The sequence below is a fragment of the Ailuropoda melanoleuca genome, chromosome 7 (assembly GCF_002007445.2).
Source record: "Ailuropoda melanoleuca isolate Jingjing chromosome 7, ASM200744v2, whole genome shotgun sequence".
Taxonomy (NCBI): domain Eukaryota; kingdom Metazoa; phylum Chordata; class Mammalia; order Carnivora; family Ursidae; genus Ailuropoda; species Ailuropoda melanoleuca.
Genome location: NC_048224.1, coordinates 52,894,880 through 52,915,712, shown reverse-complemented (window position 1 = coordinate 52,915,712; position 20,833 = coordinate 52,894,880). Strand labels below are relative to the sequence as shown.

Genomic DNA, 20,833 nt, shown 5'->3' with positions numbered 1-20,833 from the left:
ATATAGTCATCAGAAAAGGGCACCTGGGTGGCACAGTTGGTTAGGTGATAGAGTCTTGGTTTCTGCTCGGGTTGTGATCTCAGAGTCTTGAGACTAAGCCCGTATTGGGCTCCGAGCTCAGCGCGGAGTCTGCTTGGAATGTCTCTCTCCCTCTCCCTCTGCTCCTCCCGCCCCCCCCCACCCCGCTCGCATAGGTAAGCTCCCTCCACAAGTAAATAAATGAATCTTAAAAAAAAAAAGTCATCAGAGAATTTTAGACGAAAACTTCAAACTCAAAAAACAAATGCCATTTTGCTTAATATGGAATTGTTCCATAGTGTCTTCATCCGAAGAGAGGTACCCTAGCTCACTCCTATAAAACATTACCTAAAATTATAATTTAATATAATTTTGTGTCTGAACTGTACTTTGTGAAAGTGTAAGAGACTAAAATAGAGATCACAAATTATCAGCCACAGGGCAAGGATGAGGTACTGCTCCCTGTAACTGTTCAATGACAACTGCCTAACCTGGGAATGTTTGTGTTTAGGTTAACTTTTTAGGGAGTGGAGAGTGGGAGGGAAGGGAGAGGCTGACTGTTGGAGCGATCACAAGCTTTAGAACATTCAGAGGCTGGTGAACAATAACTTGGTCACATTGCCCTTGTAAGCACACCCACAGATTACATAAGACTCAAATGCCCAACGTCATGAGAGCCAACATTTGGGCTGCGGCCAGCATCTGAGAGGAGAGCATGATAAATAAATGCCTGATGTCCGAGAGCCCAAATCCTAACCTCAGGCCCATAAAGATGCCACATGGAGTTGCAGGAAGGACTGTTCACTGTCTCTTTTACAGAAGATTCTCATTTTCCATCTAATTGTCCCCACTCCGCTTCCTAAGGTTTAGAGCCAAAAGGTTAAGGAGCTAGAGAGTCTCTAAAGCAAAGCCTCACAGACCTTGGAATTTTGATTATTAGAAAGGAAATCTCAAAGTAAGGACAAAACGAGATTAGAAATAGGAGCTCCCGGTAGCACTTCAGATGCAGTCACCCCACCTCAGCTCCAAAGAAGCTATTTTATTCTTCCTAAGGTAGCTTTCCACATAATATCCTTGGATTAAAGGAGATGTGAAATCACCAAATACACACAAATAGAAAAATCAATTAAAAATGGAAACTGAAACAATTCCTATCTTCTTAAAATCAACAGCTTATAGTAGTAAATACTATTTAGTTACATTAATGTTTTGCATAAAAAGACCCAAGACACAAAATGGTGAAATGGAGATTAATATTCTAGGACAGACAGCACTACTATTAGCTCGTAAGCACTACTGAATAAGACATTTTTAAAAGGACTCAAGAACGAGGGCCATTTTTATACAAAACAGTGATACTATCATGCAGTTATTTGGGAAGCATTTTGCATTGGCTAAAGAAAAAAAAGGAAGGAAAAAAGAAAGAGAAAGAGAGAGAGAGGAAGGGAGGGAGGGAGGAAACACACTGCCCATATACATCACCAACAGCAGCAGACCTCATCTGTTAATGTCCCCTTTGGTCTGCCAGCCTGTATTTGTTTTTCTGCAAAAAGTTTGTCCTCAGGACACCTGGGTGACACAGTCAGTTAAGCGTCTGACTCTTGGTTTCAACTCAGGTCCTGATCTCAAGGTCATGAGACTGAGCCCCACGTCAGGCTCCATGCTGAACTCGGAGTCGGCTAAAGCTTCTCTCCCTCTACCGCTCCCTGACTCTTTCTCTCGAATAAATAAATAAATCTTAAAAAACAAAAAACAGCTTGTCCTCCTCCTAGTACAGACTATGATGCCTGCAGTAATTCCTCCTTGAACTGCAAGGACCTAGAACAGGTATCTAGCTTGATCTTGGCAGGAACATAAGATGTGGCCAGTATCTTAAATTTGTAAGTGTAGAATTTAAGGGCTTCAAATCACATTTCCTGACTTAAGTGGGAGTTTTCTCCCAGTAAGGACAAAGGATTAGAGAAAATACACTTTGGAAAGAGGGAGAAAAAATGGGATGTTTCATATAATCCCAGAAACCCAGAGCAGACAAAAGATCTAGCCCAGGGGTTTTTAGTAGGGGAGCGAGGATGCCCCCCAGGGGCACCAAGCAATGTTGGGAGACATTTTTGGTGGCCACGGCTGCAGGATGCTATGGCATCGAGTGGGGAGGAGCCAGGGATGCTGCCAAACATCCTACAAAAACAGGCTCAAAAAGCCCAAAACGTCACTAGTGCTAAGGGTGAGAAACCCTGATCCAGTCCGTTTCATGGAACCCAAGAGAGATGAGTGACTTGTGACAGTGGTGGTAGGAATCATCTTATTTTCAAGTCCAAGATTCTCACTGGCCCAATCTGTTCTGTTCTAAGATTTAACCTGCTTCAGGTCATCAGGTCTGAGATGTGAAAAAATATTTAATCTTACACAGCATGGCAAGGCCATAAATTCAAGCTCCTTCTGGAACCAACAATTCAGCTACTGTAGAGGCGTCAAACTGCCAGAAGACAAAAGCCTCAGGGAAGCTTCCAGAAGGAGTAAATGCTCCCCCCACACCACTCTCAGCCCCCAGCACATAAAAAGGTCTAATTCCAGGAAGGCTGCTTCCTTTTCCCAAATCCATGTAACTGGTTACAATTATATACCAGGAAAAGAAAACATCCTCCAGGGGTTTGGGCCCAGGATCAAGCACGGGGAAGAAGGTGGAGCTCTGGGGAGAAAGACTGAAAATCCAGAAGCAGCTGAGTTTGCACTTTCACCGAATACGCAGGCTGAGTGCTTTCCTCAAGCCAGGCTTCCACACCCTATAGAAAAGACGCTGCTGCTTACTACAACTGAAAGTTGGTTTTGTTGTTGGCAAGAAAGGGCGGGGGGGTGGGGCGCGGGGAAAGCAGCCAAAAGAGCCAGTCATTTTGTTATATTAAGAATCTAGGGTGTGGTGGTCCCCAGCTTCTGGTCGCTGGCCACTCCTCTCCTTCCTTCCTAGAATGCAGTTCTTATAAATGATAAAGTCTTATTTTCTACAGTAGATGTGCGGTAAGTGACTTAGCAAGCCTAGGAAAGCTGAACCCATCTGAGGTGGAATCCTAAGCCAGCAGTAGGGAACACGGAAAACCAACCAAAGGCATATCAACAGTTTTAGGAACTGGATGCACCAGGTACTCCTGAAACTTAAAAGAATGTGTGTGTGTCGGGGGGGTGGGGGGTGGCGAGTATAGGGCACGTTGGTAGAAAGGTGTTTGGGAAACAGTTACATCCTAGATTCCTTCTACCACTTCCCATTACTGCGTGACTGTCCTTCTCCCAGCATAGCAGAACACTGAAAGTTTCCTTTCCAGAGTATGTAGAGTGTACAGGGTCCCTGGACCATGAGACTCAAGGCACAGCTCAGAGCCTGAGTCTAATACTGAAAACAGAGGGACTAAATGACTGTACAGACTGTTGAGAGCTACCCTCCATATCTCTGGCCCTCTTCATCCACTCAGCTCCCAGAATTCTGATAGCCAGACCTTTATCTCTCAAGCAGAGACAGACTTCTCTAGGGAATGAAGCCCAGGAAGAAAAATCTAAAGACACTGACATTGGGGATTCCCCAACAAAGAGCCCACCTAATTCAGCCCCATCCTCAAGGTCAGAGCCCCAATAAACTTTTAAGTCTCTCATCTTGGGGTGCCTGGGTGGCAGAGTGGTTAAGCATCTGCCTTCGGCTCAGGGCGTGATCCCGGCGTTATGGGATCGAGCCCCACATCAGGCTCCTCCTATGAGCCTGCTTCTTCCTCTCCCACTCCCCCTGCCTTGTGTTCCCTCTCTCGCTGGCTGTCTCTATCTCTGTCAAATAAATAAATAAAATCTTAAAAAAAAAAAAAAAGTCTCTCATCTTAATCACAAGCAGCCAGATAGGGTTTGCCACCCATCTAAAGAAAGTTCCTACGTGGAAAATAGAGACCAAAACAACATCAAAACCTGGAGCAGATACTGGCGCACCTGGGTGGCTCAGTCGTTAAGCTTCTGCCTTCAGCTCAGGTCAGAATCCCAGCGTTCTGGGATCGAGTCCTGCATCAGGCTCCCTGCTAAGTGGGAAGCCTGCTTCTCACTCTCCCACTCCCCCTGCTTGTGTTCCCTCTCTCGCTGCCTGTCAAATAAATAAATAAAATCTTAAAAAAAAAAAACCTGGAGGAAATAGATTATGCAGATAATTTTTTGTTTATTTTTAAAGAGACATATAGGAAGATACCACATCCATGAAACAAGAATAAGAGGCTACAAAAAAAAATTAAAACGAGCTATTAGAAATTTTTAAAGAACATGACAGCAGAAATTTAAAATTAAATAGAAGGGTTGGAAGATAAAGACGAGGAAATCTAGAAAACACAGCAGAATCAAAGAGGTAAATAACTGAAAAGGTAAGACAATGGAGGACTTAGTCCAAGAAGTTCTACATCTCAGTAGTACTAATTCCATAAAAAGAAAACTCAGGAGAGGAAATAATTGTGAAACTATTTTTTTAAAGATTTTATTTATTTATTTTAGAGAGGAGAGAGAGAGCAGGGTGGGGAGGAGCAGAGGGAGAGGGAGAGAGAATCTTCAGCAGACTCCACACTGAGCACAGAGCCCAACTCAGGGCTCGATCTCACGACCCTGAGATCACACCCTGAGCTGAAACCAAGAGCTGGATGCTTAACCAACTAAGCCACCCAGGTGCCCCTGTGAAATTATTTTTAAAATGTTCCCAGTAATAAATGGCATAAGTTGCCAGATGGAAAGGCCCACTGAATGTCTAGCACAGGGGTCAGCAAACTATGGCCTGTGGGCCAAATTCAGTCTGCAGTCTGTTTTTGTACAGACCTTAAGCTAAGAATGGCTTTTACACTTTTAAAGGGGTGGGGGAAAAGGAAGAAGATGTGGTAGAGATCATATATGGACCACAAAAACCAAAGTATTTACTACGTGACCTTTTAAAGAAAAAGTTTTCTGACCCTTGCCCAGCACAATGGATAAGGACAGACATATACCATGGCAAATGACTACGAAAGTCCAGAACATTGAGGACAGAGTAGAAGTTTCAGAGGGGAAGATATAAAACATATACTAAAGGATCAGAAATCAAATGCCTTCAAACTTCTCAAAGGCAGCACTGGAAACAAGGCAACAATGGAGCAGTCTTCAAAATTCTGAAGGAAACCAATTTCCAACATAAAATTCTATGCTCCTCCAAACTATCAATTAAGTATGAGAGTAAAATAAAGATGTTTTCTGACATGTAAGGTCTCAAAAAAACTACCTCCCTTTTTCCAGAAGCTCCTGGGAGGTGAGCTCCACCAAAACAGGAGAGAGTAAACCAAGAAAGATAGATAAGAAATACAGAAGACCGGATGATTCAAAAAACGAGGGGGGGGGCGCCTGGGTGGCGCAGTCAGTAGAGCATGAGACTCTTGCTCACCGGGTGCAGAGATTACTTTAGTTAGTTAATTAATCAATCAATCAATTAAAAACAAGTGAGGTGAAAAAAATCCCAGGAGGATGGTGAAGAGACGAAGGTCCAGAGTCACAGTGGTGCACAGAGGGAAGCCAACCGGTGTCAGCAGAGCGTGGCTTTACGTTTCCCCACAGGCATCGTGTCTGGTGCCCCGCATGGTTCCCTGCGGTATCATCTCACCCGGTGCGGCTCTGCTGCGATGAATTCTTTCAACTTTTTTTTTTTTAATGTCTGAAAAGTGTTTATTTTGCTTTGTTACTGAAGGATACAGTATATTCTCTGGGGTTTAGCATTCTAGGTTAATATTTTGTATCTCGCAGTCCTTCATAGTTACTGCTCTACTGACTTTCAGCTTACATTGCTCCTGGCAAGAAATCTGCACCATCTTTATCTCTGTTCTGTATATAATGTGTCTTTTCTCTCTGGGTAATTAAAAATTTCCTTTTATAACTGCTTTTAAGCAATTTGGTTATGATGTGCCTTGGTGTAGAGTTCCTCATGTTGCCTATGCTTGGGGTTCACTGAATTTCTTGGATCTAAGAGTTTATAGTTTTCAAAAAATTTGGAAGAAGTTCAGCCAATATTTCTTCAAATACTGTTTCTGCACACTGCCCGCCCCCCATTCTTTTCTCCTTTCAGGACTCCAATTATATGTACGGAGCTCTTTGAAGTTGTCCTACAGCTCACTGATGCTTTTTGTTTTCTTCTTCAGTCTTTTTTCTGTGTTTCACTTTGGATAGTTTTTATTGCTATATTTTCAAGTTCACTATTTTTTTCTTCCACAATGTCTAACCTAACTCTTCAGTAAAAAAGAGAAATAAAAACAAAGATAGCAAGAAGTTAACAATTGCTAAATCTATGTAGAAGGTAAGTAGGTGTATTATACTATTCTTTCAACTTTTCAGTAGGTTGGACATTTTTTTTTTAAGATTTTATTTATTTATGTGACAGAGAAGACAGCCAGCGAGAGAGGGAACACAAGCAGGGGGAGTGGGAGAGGAAGAAGCAGGCTCCTGGTGGAGCAGCCCGATGTGAGACTCAATCCCACAACGCCGGGATCACGCCCTGAGCCGAAGGCAGACGCTTAACGACTGCGCTATCCAGGCGCCCCGGTTGGACATTTTTAATAAGATTGGGGGCAGGGAAAGAATGGGTATTACCACTGTATGAGAAACTGACCAGATCTTTCAGTTTCGGTTAAAGTGTGAAAAAAAGTTATTACTTTAACTTCACTTTCAAAGTTCCTTAAAGGATAAATAGGAAGAGTGAGGTGACACAGAGGGAGAAACACCTCACTACATAACCAAAACAGTAAAGTTCACGGTAACTCACCCAGGATTATCTGAGGGAAAGCAAACTGGAAACTCTCAGCAACCCCATGATTGCCTCATCTTCAAATCCTGAAGAACTTTTACCCAAAACACGACTAGGTCTGCAGGCTAAGTAATTTTTAAGGGGTCTGCCTCACAGCAGTCTACTGTGGAAAGCCTAGAGTGTGAAATGAACAGAGCAGAGGGCAACCCTAGCTCAGCTGCAATGTTTTACTTTCCTCAAATCCCTAGCAACTAGTCCCGACAATACTGATGTGTCCGGAGACCAGCGAGAGGCCTCTCTCCGTCCTCTCCTAGTACACCAGTGCTCAAGAAGATGGGTGAAAAGGAAGTATGAGAGAAGGGGCCAAGGTCTGCATCACTGTGTCACTCTCAGTATGGGGGCTCTGAAAACCATCTAAGCCTAAAAGGTCTTCCTTTTCCCCCTCAGCTGCCAAACAGAAGCAGCTTTGTTCCTACCGCCATTAAAGGAAGTTCATGAGGATCATCTGTGACTGGATTAGAATCACCTGGAAAGTCCTGAGCTACATCTAAGCACAGTATAAGTGGCCTTTCCTCCCTCACTATTGTGACACTGCTAGTGGCTTATACCTGTCACTGTGAAAATCTACAGTGGCACAGACATGAAAATAGTACTCTGTCCCCAATAGCCACAGAGAAGGGGAAAAAAAAAACCTACCACGGTGTTTCATCCAACAGACGAGTACAATCTGACTTCCTGCTCTGGGTGGGAGTCTGGACTAGACGCTTCTAAGATTGTTCCCAGAGCCAAGATTCTACACTTTGATGCCACCTTGACATAGTATAAATCCCAAATCCTCAGAGCTTTACAACTATATCCTCATTTCCACCTCAAAGCAATCCTGAACAATGAAGTTCATACAGACGCAGATTGACTTTAAGATACAGAGAGAAAAACTCCGGAAAAGTACCCAAGTGCCAAGCCTCCGAGCTTGGAGAGCAAAGACTCACTCTTTCCCTAGGAGTCCTGGTTGCCAGCTCAAGCTTGCTTTCAGACAATCTGACGATGGGCCATGCGAGTCACAAAATCATAGACACTGCTCTGCTAGATTCACCTTCCTGTCTCTGACTCTCAGGGCTGCTGGCTACTCTTCCTATGCCCATCCGAAATGTTGGCGTCCCTTGGGGGGAAACCCAGGCCCTCTTCTGGCCTACACCCTCTCCTCTGTGATCCGATCCGATCCCACAGCTTCAATGACCTGACGACGCCCCAATCCAAGTCTCCAGCCCAGACCTTCTGGGCACATCTGCCCGCTGCATACTGGCCATCTCCCCTTACACAATCCATAGGCACCTGAAAAACAATGCCTATAAAAGCACACCTCCCGCGGCAAAACTGTTTCTTCTCCGTTCATATCTCAGTGAATGCCATGACCTTCCAACTGTCTGCCTAAGCCGCCCAACTCCTTTTCCTCAACCTGCTCATCAAACATTCACGATGCCCTGACCCTGCTACCTCCACAGACTCCTTCATGTCGATCTTCTTTTCAGCCACTGCTACTTCTCCATCCCCAGCAGAGCTCACCATGCCCACCTCAACAGTCTCCAGCCTGAGCCACCACAGGAGCTTCCTAATGGGATCCTCTGCCCTCAGTCTCCCTCCCTCCCACCAGCCTCCACGCAGCAACCAGAGATCTTCCTAAAGTAAATTCTTGTTCTTTTTTTTTCTTAGTAGGCTGCACACCCAATGTGGGGCCTGAACTCATGACCCTGAGATCAAGAGTCAAATGCTCTACCAACTGAGCCAGCCACCCCCTAAATTCTAACCATGTCTCCCCCTGACTTAAAACCTTCAGTGGTGTTCTACTGTTGCTGGAATAAAGATAAAAGTCCTTCACAAGGGTAAGAAAGCCCCAAGCACCTCTCCAACTTCTCTCTGCACACTCCCTCACCCCATAGCTCCAGCCACATTGAACTTTTCTTTCTCATTCTCTAGCCATGCTGGGACATTCATCTACTTGACTGACTCTCCCCCGGGCCCCACCAACACCATTCTTCTCCTGGCCAACTCCTCTCATCCTCCAAGTCTCCCTCATTCCCCAGGCCTTGTTGGAGGCTCCCCCAGGTGCTCCAATATCATCACACTATCGTGTCCCTCTCAGGGCACTGACCCCGATGGGCTACCATTGCCTGTCTGAATCCCACTAGGACCAGATCTATTTATACACCGTTATATCAGCTGCCCTTAGCACAGCTTCTGACAGAGGAGACTGTATAAATACTGGTTGAATGAATGAAAACACTTGGTCCCAGAACCCTCTGAGGCATGCTGAAAAGGAAACAAGCTGTGATATATGGTTGGGGTTTCTCTGACATCTCAGAGAGCCTCCAAACAAGGAGTGACTGCTGGAAAGTCTGATTCAAATCTGTATCTTCACAGCCAGGTTCCAGGAATTTTTTTGTTTGTTTTTCTCTACTTTTCTCCGTCTCTAATTTTGTTCTTGTTGTTCCCAAGAATGAAATAGGTTTTGCTAGTGTAGTAAATACTTAATATCTCATTCACTTCCTACAAGGTCAGCTTTTAGGACAGATAATTAGTAGAGATTTAAAATGAAACATCATGGGATGCCTGGCTGGCTCAGCTGGCAGAGCGTGAGACTCCCAATCTAGTCCCGACAATATCGTTGTGAGTTTGAGCCCCACACTGGATGTAGAGTTCACTTAAAAATAAATAAAGTGAAATATCAGTGGCATATGAGAACCAGGAAAAAAAGAATACTGGAAATCTGCCCTCCGAGAGCTTGTAATTTGAGCCATTAGTAGTTACTCCTGCTTCAGGGTCTCAGAGACACAGATCAAGATCAGATCGGTGTATATCAGAAGCAAATTGCTTTGTTTTAAGCAATGCAAATTCTCCCAAAAAGCATCAGAATGGACATCAGCTAGCTGTTGTCTAGTGATTATTAGATCCCGTGTCTATGAAAAGCATAGTAATTCATTTCCTTGACTCTCCTAATAACTTATTCACTAACCTTAAGCAGTAAACTAATCTCTATAATTATATCTGTAAAGTAGTAATAACCCCTTATGGTGACTCTTTACTGTCTTCCAAGCAATTTTTTGGTATATTATTTAATGTGAGCCTTAAAAGAATTGTGTGATGCTGAGATCAGCATTCCTAATTTTTTTTTTTAAAGATTTTATTTATTTATTTGACAGAGATAGAGACAGCCAGCGAGAGAGGGAACACAAGCAGGGGGAGTGGGAGAGGAAGAAGCAGGCTCATAGCGGAGGAGCCTGACGTGGGGCTCGATCCCACAACGCCGGGATCACACCCTGAGCCAAAGGCAGACGCTTAACCGCTGTGCCACCCAGGCGCCCCCAGCATTCCTAATTTAAAAAGAGGTTTAATAAGATGTCCAGGTCACCTAGCCACTAAGTGTGAGAACCGGGACTATCAGCTAGATGTTCTGACTTCTGGTCCAGAATTTTTTCCACTTACCCAATACTGCTTCTCATGGATAAAATATATATAATATCAAAAAACTGCGTGAAGGGAAAAAGGTAAGGAAAACTCTTACTTGCTGATATTCATATGAAGTCTTGGACACCTCACCCTGACTTTGGAGACAGGAACAGCCCTGCACACTAGCAACTAACTGGTTGAAGCAAGCAAAAAGACCAAGCTAGGGATTCTCCAACATTTATCATGTAGGTGAACCACAGGACTAGCGTTCAAATTTTATAGCTGTTGAATTGCTAGTGATGACTATAAAATTTGGCCTGACTGCTCCACTAAAGAAGAGAGACTTCATTAGCTGCCAAACACCTGTTTGTCTAAGAGGTGCTGCATGCCAAAAAAGCCAGAGGGAAAATCTTTCAGCGCACACTCAATAAGCCCTTTTCGGATCCTGTGGCAGATAATATGCTCTTTTACATCTGATGGGTAACACACATGTTACCTGAGTCCCAAACCACCTCTTATGGGAATTTTGCCCCAATTTAAACTGCTAAAAAAGGTGAGGGGGGGAGAGCACACCTGGATGGTTCAGTCAGTTAAGCCTCTGACTCTTGATTTCAGCTCAGGTCATAATCTCAGGATGGTGAGCTCGAGGAACCTCGTATCGGGCTCCGTGCTGGACGTGGAGCTTGCTTAAGATTCTCGCTCTCCCTCTGCCCTCCCCACCTCTTGCATGCTCTAAAAAAAAAAACAAATTAATTAAAAACTGTCAATCCATGAGGGCCTGGGGGCCTCAGTCGTTAAGCATCTGCCTTCCGCCCAGGGCGTAGTCCCAGGGTCCTGGGATCAAGCCCCACATCAGGCTCCCTGCTCCACTGGGAGCCTGCTTCTTCCTCTCCCACTCCCCTGCTTGTGTTACCTCTCTCGCTGGCTGTGTCTCTGTCAAATAAATAAATAAAAAATGGCAAGACAAAGCTGTACTCAGATGAAAATTCATATCCTTTGATACTTTATGGGGAAGAAAATTCAATCATTTGACTCAAGAAATTAGAATAAGAGGGGAGCCTGGGTGGCTCAGTCATTAAGCGTCTACCTTCAGCTAAGGGCGTGATCCCAGGGTCCTGGGATCGAGCCCTGCATCGGCCTCCCTGCTCTGCTGGGAGCCTGCTTCTTCCTCTCCCACTCCCTCTGCTTATGTTCCCTCTCTCACTGGCTGTCTCTCTCTCTCTCTCACATACATAAAATATGGTGCTCAATTGTTCATTCCAAATACGTATTGAGTGCCTACTATGTACCAGTACTATTCTAGGTGCTAGGGATACAACGGTGAACAAAATAGTCTATGCTCTCATACGAATTACGTTTGGCTGGTGGAAGCACGGATAAACGAGTAAGTACGAAATGTCAGATAGTGACAGTTCAGCATAGTAAGGAGGGGATAGGAAATTCTGGAGGAAAGTTTTCATTTTATATGAAGTAGTCAAGGAAGATCTCACTAGTAAGATGGCATTTGACCAGAGACTTAAAGGAATTAAGGGAACAAGCATATTTCAAACATAGGGAACAATAAATACAAAGCCCTGAGATGGGAATATAATTGAAATGATCAAAGAACAGCCAGAGGGCTCCAATATTAAAAAATACAGATGTAAAAATAATAAGTAGAATTTAACAATACAGAAAAAGGATAATACATGACAACAAAGTAAACTTGTTTCAGAAATGCAATGATATCCAATATTACAATTAATTAGATTATACTAATAGATTAAGAAAAACTACATGATCATTTCAAAAGAAACTGAAAAAGTAGATGATACTGATTTAAAAAACAAACTCTTAGTAAGCTGGAACTAAACAGAAGTAGTTCAAATATCACTTTCTCAGGGAAGCTTTCTCTAACCTTCCCTAACTTAGGCCAGGCCTCCCTGTTACACGTGCTCATAGTGTCCTATACCATTTCTCTGTAATTCTTATCACAATTGTAGCTAATCATTTTTTGTACTATCTGTAAGACAACAACGTTAAAATCCTTTAAAAAAGTTAGGAGTTTAGGGGCGCCTGGCTGGCTCAGTCATTACAGCATATGACTCTTAGAGTCATGAGTTCAAGCCCCATGTTGGGGATGGAGCCAACTAAAAATATAATATAACATAACATAATGTAAATAAGGAGAGTTTTTAAAAAATATATTTATTTATTCATTTTAGAGAAGGGGGAGAGGCAGGGGGAGAGGCAGAGGGAGAGAGAATCTTAAGCAGATTCCATGCTGAGGGTGGAGCCCTTTGCAGGCCTCCNACAGCATATGACTCTTAGAGTCATGAGTTCAAGCCCCATGTTGGGGATGGAGCCAACTAAAATATAACATAACATAATGTAAATAAGGAGAGTTTTTTAAAAATATATTTATTTATTCATTTTAGAGAAGGGGGAGAGGCAGGGGGAGAGGCAGAGGGAGAGAGAATCTTAAGCAGATTCCATGCTGAGGGTGGAGCCCTTTGCAGGCCTCCCTCCCACAACCCTGAGATAGTGACCTGACCTGAAACAAAGAGGTAGACGCTTAACCTTTGTGCCACTCAGGCACACCAGAAAGTTTTTTTTTTTAAAGATTTTATTTATGTATTTATTTGAGAGAGAGAGCACGCACCGTACCTGCAGGTGATGGGAGGCGCAGGGAGGAGGCAGAGGGACAAAACCTCAAGCAGACTTCATGAGGAGCCGGAAGNGTATTTATTTGAGAGAGAGAGCACGCACCGTACGTGCAGGTGATGGGAGGCGCAGGGAGGAGGCAGAGGGACAAAACCTCAAGCAGACTTCATGAGGAGCCGGAAGCCCCACTCAGGCTCAATCCCAGAACGCTGAGATCATGACCTGAGCCGAAATCAAGAGTCAGGTGCTCAACAGCTGAGCCACCCAAGTGCCCCTAAATAAGGAGTTTTAAAAATATAATACTTTTGAGATGCCTGAGCAGCTCAGTTGGTTAAGTGTTTGCCTTCAGCTCAGGTCATGAGCCCAGGGTCCTGGGATGAGTGCTTCTCCCTCTGCCTACCGCTTCCCCTGCTTGTGCTCACGTCCTCTGTCTCTCTCTCTCTCTCTGACAAATAAATAAAATCTTTTAAAAAAAGAAAAATATTATACTTTTAATTAATAAACTGGGAATGAAGACACAATGAAACCACTCAGCAAAAGTAACTTCTAAATTTTAAATGAATTGTGTTAAAAGGACAGAATCACAACCACTACAAGAAAAAGTAGGGGTTTTATTGTTGTTGTTTTTTTAAGACTTTATTTATTTGAAAGAGAGAGAAGAGAGTGCACTTGCCCACAAGCAGGGGAGGGGCAGAGGGAGAGCGAGAAACAGACTCCCTGCTGAGCAGGGAGGCCCCTGCAGGGCCAATCCCAAGACCCTGAGATCATGACCTGAGCTGAAGTCAGACACTTAACCAACTGAGCCAGCCAGGTACCCCCCAAAAATTTGTTTTTAATCAAAAGTATACAGAAAGAGGGGCGCCAGTCATTAAGCGTCTGCCTTCGGCTCAGGGCGTGTGATCCCAGGGCCCTGGGATAGAGCCCCACATCAGGCTCCCTGCTCTGCTGGGAGCCTGCTTCTTCCTCTCCCACTCCCTCTGCTTGTGTTCCCTCTCTTGCTGGCTGTCTCTCTCTGTGTCAAATAAATAAATAAAGTCTTAAAAAAAAAAAGTATACAGAAAGATAAAAGGTAGAAGATTAATGAAATAGATAAACTGGTCAGATTTATTTACATACTTATCATTTATTGAAGATTTCCACTTTTACATTTAAAAGACAGTAAAAATAATAACTTCAAATGAAAATAATACATAGATTAGAAATGTAATTTTAACAATCTAATTTAAAAATTGGCAAAGGAGGGGGTACCTGGATGGCTCAGTCAGTTAAGCATCTGAGTCTTGATTTCGGCTCAGGTCATGGTCTCAGGATTGTGAGACTGAGCCCTGTGTGGGGTTCCACATTGGGTGTGGAGTCTGCTTAATATTCTCTTCTTCTCCCTCTGCCCCTTTCCCCTCCCTCTCTAAATAATAAAAATAATAATAAATAAATAAAAATGGGTAAAGGATCTGCATAGATATCTTTCAAAGAAGATCTACAAATGGCCCAATAAGTACATGAAAAAAAATGCTTATCACTAGCCATCCGGGAAATGCAAATCAAAACCACTATGGAATACCACTTCATATCCACAAAGATGGCTATAACAAAAAAGACAGATAATAACAAGTGTTGACAAGGATATTATGAAATTGGAACCCTTATACACTGTTGGTGGGAATGTGTAGCCACTTGGGGAAAGGAAATGGTAACTCTTTCCTCAAAGAGTTAAATATAGTTACCATATGACCCAGCAATTCTATTCCTATGTAACTGCCCAAGAGAATTGAAAAGACATGTTAAAAAAAAAAAATAAAAATAAGATAGAAATAAATGTAACATGTATTACTCATTTTCTTTTTCATTCTACTATAAATGGTACTATTTTAAATTTCAATTTCTATATAGATTTTTGTAAACTGACTTTGTATTCTGCAACTTTGCCAAACTATATGTAATTCTCTTCATAGGGTTGCTCCCTTATTTGTGAAGCTAAGAATTATGATTTTCACATTGCAATAAAGCTAAGACACTAAAATATTAAAAGTAAATTTGTTAAAATGTCGATTCTTCCCAAACTGATCTATAGATTTAACACAATTCCAATCAAAATACCAGAAAATTTTTTTAAATAGAAATAGATATGCTGATTCTATAATTTACACAGAAAAGCAAATGAACCAAAAAAACACAAAACAATCATGGAAAAGAAGAACACAGTTGGAGAACTCACAGTACCTGGTTTCCAGTCTTACTTCAAAGCTACAGTAATTGGCACAGAGTGGATGCTGGTGAAAGCATACATATAGATCAATGGCACAGAACAGTGAGTCCAGAAATGGACCCACTCATATATGGCCAACTAATTTTCAACAAAGAACAAAGACAATTCAATGGAAAAAAGGATAGTCTTTTCAACAAATGGGGCTAGAACTGGACACTTACATACAAAAAAAATTCACACACACACACAAATGAACCTCCTAACTGACACGATACACAAAAATTAACTCAAAATGGATCAAAAATTAAATATAAGGCCTAAAACTATAAACCTTCTAGAAGAAAACAGAGAAAATTTATAAAACACAAAATATTTGTGAAGTTGGGCTGAGCAAGGATTTCTGAGGTAGGATACCAAAAACACAATCCATAAAAGAAGAAATTGATAAATTAGAACTTTTCTGAAAAATACTGTTCATAGAATGAAAAGATAAGACACAAACTGTGGGAGGAAAGATTTGTAAATCATGTAACTGATAAAAGACTTCCACCCAGGATATATAAAGACCTCTCAAAACTTAATCGTAAGAAAATAACCCAATAAAAAATATGCAAAACATTTGGACATTTCAGCAAAGATATACAGATGACACTAAATGCATGAAAAAATGCTTATCATCACCATCAGTCGTCAGCAAAATGCAAATCAAAACCATCATACGGGGGTGACTGGGTGGGTTAAGCGTCTGCCTTCAGCTCAGGTCATGATCCCAGGCTCCTGGGATGGAGCCCTGCATCAGGGCTCCCTGCTCAGTGGGGGGTCTTCTCGCTCTCCCTGTGCCCCTCCCTACCACTCATTCTCTCTACCTCAAATATATATATCTTTAAAAAAGATTAAAATAAAACCACCATACCAATACCTATCAGAATGGCTAAAGTTTTATCTATCTATCTATCTATCTATCTATCTATCTATCTATCTATCTATTTTTAAGTAGGCTCCATGCGAGGCGNAATATATCTTTAAAAAAGATTAAAATAAAACCACCATACCAATACCTATCAGAATGGCTAAAGTTTCATTTATCTATCTATCTATCTATCTATCTATCTATCTATCTATCTATCTATCTATCTATCTATCTATTTTTAAGTAGGCTCCATGCGAGGCGTGGAGGCCAATGTGGGGCTTGAACTCACAACCTTGAGATCAAGACCTGAGCTGAGATCAGGAGTCAGATGCTTAACCAACCGAGCCACCCAGGCACCCCAGAATGGCTAAAATTTTAAAAACATATAATACCATGTACTTACAAAGATGCTGGTAGGAACGTATATGGTATACCTACTTTGGAAAACAATTTGGCAGCTTCTTATAAAGTTAAACATACACTTACCATATGACCCATTAATTCCACTCCTAGGTATTTACATACCCAAGTGATCTCTTCACATAGAACCTGTGTGTGAATNTGATCTCTTCACATAGAGCCTGTGTGTGAATGCTTGTAAAAGCATATGCAATTGTCCAAATGCAAATAACTAAGATGTCCTTCAGCTGGCAAAGTGATAAACCAAGTAGTGCATCCACACAAAAGAACAGCAGTCAGCAATGAGAAGGGACAAACTACAGACACATGCAACGTGACGAGTCTGAAGTGCACTGTACTAAAGTTAAAGAGGTCATTTTCAAAAAGCCACATACTGTATGATTCCATCGATGTGACATTCCGGAAGAGGCAAAACTATAGGGACAGAAAAGTGTTCAGTGTTTGCCCAGGGCTGGGGGTGGAAGGAGAGGTTAACTAGAAAGGGCGGCACATGGGAATTTGAGGGGGTAATGACATTGTTTCTGTATTTTGGGTATGGTGGTAGTTACGTGACTGTATGTAATGGCTGAAATGTAAAGAACTATTCACTAAAAAGGGTGAATTTTACTGTATGCAAATTATACCTAGATTTTAAAACTGGAAAAAATACAATATGTATATATTTCAAAAAATATTTGTTATTTGTATGCTAACCAAAGTTTCTACAGAAAAAAGAGGAGCGTAAGAATGAATGGAGATTGCTTCTATCTAGGTGCCCTCTCAATTTCTGACACATCCTATGAATCATGGCCCAGTCTGAAAAAGGTATGTACTTAATGCGCAAATCGAAACTGCATTCTTTTCTAGAGGAATGTGATTCTTACAAACAAACATGAGGAGAAATTGCTAGCAGCTAGAAAACAACAAGAAAGACAAATAGTACATTTTGAACTCCCTGCATCGTTGTAACACACTGACAAAAAACTTCAGGGAACAGAAATAAACTGCGGATCACAACATGGATTTATATATCGGAACGTCATCTATTAACAAAGAATAGATATAAAATGCCACAGAAAATGAAATCCTCCTTTCCCTTACAATCTCCTTGTAGAGAGCAGAAAACAAGTACATTTTACAGAAAGAAAATAAAGAAAAAAGGGCAAAGATACAAGTAGAACTGGAAACAGAAGTTGGGTCAGATTACAACGTGTCCATAGGTTCTTCAGGCCGATTCTCCCATTTTCCAGTTCATTTGCACCTCTGTCAAGAAATTTTTTTTAAAGATTTTACTTCTTTATTTGAAAGAGACAGATAGAGAGGGCCTAAGCAGGGTGGAGAGGCAGGGGAAGAGGGAGAAGCAGGCTCCCCACTAAGCAGGGAGCCTGATGCGGGGCTCGATCCCAGAACCCTGCGATCATGACCTGAGCCAAAGGCAGACACTTAACTGTCTGAGTCACCCAGGTGCTCCTTTCAAGAAATTTATCTTAGACTCCCTTCTCCCCCAAAACTTTGGCCCCACAGGACAGAGCTAGTTTATCTCGTGCTCAAAATCCTCTAACACTTACCCTTTTTGTGGATCTTTTCATGCTGATAATATTTACTGAATTCACTGTGTGCTAAGAACTGTGCTAAGTGCTGCACTACCTCATATAACACTCATAGAACCCCCACAAGGTAGGTGCTATTACTACTCAATTTACAGTTTAAGAAATTGAGGCACAAAAATGGTCCCTTATTTGCCAAAGTCACATGGCTAATACGCGGTGAGCCAGAATTTTATGCCAGGTAATCTAATTCCAAGAGCCCATTCTTTGAATTGCTATACATAAAGATTAAGTCATTCATTCAGCATCTACTGAGTCCCAAGCGCTAATTCACACACCACGGATAGATAAAAGAATAAGACAAGCTTCTACTCTCCCCTGAAGGAACTTCTGGTCTAGCTGGGCAAGACTAACAACAACGACATGTAATATACTGAGTATATCCTGTGTAGGGGAAGCAGAAGAGGGGGTGACAGGGAAAACTTGGGAGTAACAGAGAAAGTTCCTCAGGATTGTCTATGTCTGTCACAACAGTATGAGGGTCCCATATTTCAGTCTCCCGTAGTTCCTAGCAGGCTGTGATCGAACAAACATTGTGGAATGAACAGCTCAAAGTTGACCTACCTCCTCTACTTTTGTTGTGCCTGTACCTACTGCCACTCTAAAACTCAACTCAGAAAGATGTGACAAGTAGCCAAAAACTACATTTATCTTGCCCTCCATTGTATGCTTCATTCATTGACATTGCAGAGTCAGCCACTGTTCTTAGCATGGAGTCAGTGGTGAACATGCCAGATAAAAACCCTGCTCTCATTCAAGTGGATCAAACAATCAAAGAAAAAAAAAAACACAAAACAACCCCCCCAAAAAAACAAACAGAAAAAAACTGAACAAGATCATTTCAGTTAATGTGAAGTGCTACAAAGAATACAAAATGAGGAAATACAATCAATAGTGACTGTCAGGTGTTAATTTAGTTTGGGAAGACCAGGCTGCATAGGGAACATTTAAACTGCGTGTTGGTTAAAAAAATTATTTATTTTACTTTTATTTTTAGAGAAAGAAAGGAAAAACTAGAAAAGCCCATCCAAAATTAGGTGCCAGAATTAACCTGTGTCACTGACAAATAATTGCAATATTTTTTCCCAAAATGTATACATAACTCAAATGTTATCAGAACAGATGCTGTTCACACATTCACCAATTTTATGTAAAACTGATTTGCTTTTCATGAACAGTGCTCTTGCTTTATTTCAGAAAAGAAATTTTGGCCATATTGCATTACTGATTTTTTTTTTTAACCTTTATGCTGGCTTCTAAAAATGCGGGGCGGGGTGGGGGGTACTAAGGAGCTACAGCATGAGCAAGGGTCCTGGCAAAAGGATGCAAAAACTTATTTCTATAACACTTAAGGCTTTTATTTTAAAAGCACAATATTCAAATAAAACATCTGAAAGAAAGAAACATGTAACACAACATTCCATATTTCAAAACCCTTTAAAAAGGCTACTGGAAGGAAATGGTATATATAGAAAAATGAAGAAAGTTATTTTTTAACTAATGTTGCAAGGAAATGGACATTAGGTTTTAAAAAATTAATTAACACTGATTTTGGCAAGTCATTTAACTGCTACGAGCCTCCATTTCTTTCCCATAGGCAAAATGACATTAAAGGATCCCTCATGGGTCCTTCCAGCCCTAAATGCCTCGATTCTCCTAAGAAAATAGAAGGTAGATGATTCAGAAACTTTACTGCATGAGGAAGGCAGGTGTTACTGTGGGCACTTTTTAAAACTTGCTCATTGGGGTTTCAGTTTTTATGACAATTTTCTTCTGATGCAATAGGTCAGGAAAGGCTGTACAACAAGTGGGAATATCTCCTATATATCAACGGAAAAACTAGGGAAGAAAAACAGTTGTGATGCTCAAAAGAAACGCTACACACAGCTAAAAACGTTTGATGAGAGAGCGCTATAATAATAGAATCACTGGAAAGGTAACGGTCATTTCCACCACTTTTATTCTATTTCCTTTCTTATCCTCTCCTGCAGAGAAAAGCCCAATTTTAATTTTTTCCTAAATCTGAAAGAGGTAGCAAAAGCCACAGAAATCCTTACACGTTTTTTATTAAAGAAATCGCCAAAATATTGAAGAGGCATTATGTGTCTACACCTATCATCAATCTTACTTAGCACCGAGGACGCCGTTTCCAAATATTATCACCAACAGCCCTCACTCCGCTGCAGCCGACACTCACCACCATCCATTTTTAACAATCCATTTACGCCGAGCCTTTCATCCAAAACCATCAACAACCATTTCCTCCCTGCAACAGTGGTTTGGACTGCCCGAAACGTCCAGCCAAGCCAGGGCTGGGTCCTGCCAGCAGGGAGACTGCAGACTGCGGTGCTGGGCAGGGCAGGGCCGCTCCCGCCGCCGCACACTAAAGCTTTCCGCCTCCTCCCGAGTGATTTAAGAGGGTTCGGGACCCAGATAAGACCCCGCCCTTGCAGCCACGACCCCGAAACGGGAGGCGCAGAGGCGGCCTCAGCTTAGCAGAGCCAAGCCTTTGGAAAAACAGGCTGCTCCTCCCCAGCGGCCAGCGGCGGCCGGGGCTGGGCGAGCGGCGCGTCTCGGCCGGTGAGCGCCGAGCGGCTCCCAGGTGGGTCTCCGCAGCCGGGGACCGCGGCTCTGGCTCCCGGAGGGGGTGGGGGTGGCGGCGCGGGCCGCGATCTCGCTCGTCACGATTCACCAAGCAGAGTGGGAAAGAGGGAGGGACTGGCGGCAGAAAACGGAACGGAATCAGGGAGCTCGGGAATAAAGAAGGCAAGGAAGGGGAGAGGGGAAGGGGGGAGAAAATGATGGGAGTGAAGAATGGGGGGGCAGGGGAGGGTGATGGGTGC

At 42.4% G+C, this 20,833-nt stretch overlaps 1 protein-coding gene across 4 annotated transcripts in view; it reads right to left on the bottom strand.

Moving 5' to 3' along the window:
- The window catches only part of STXBP1 (syntaxin binding protein 1), a 63,259-nt gene extending 43,053 nt beyond the window's left edge, over nucleotides 1-20,206 (bottom strand). For all 4 annotated transcript variants that reach the window (XR_004626587.1, XM_019796507.2, XM_002916327.4 and 1 more), the window contains exon 1: nucleotides 20,188-20,206. Coding sequence is in view for 3 of the 4 variants with exons in the window: in XM_019796507.2 (XP_019652066.1) it covers nucleotides 20,188-20,197 (10 nt within the window). In the remaining variant the exon portion in view is untranslated. The remainder of the gene's footprint in view (nucleotides 1-20,187) is intronic.
- Between the last annotated feature and the right edge of the window lie 627 nt (nucleotides 20,207-20,833).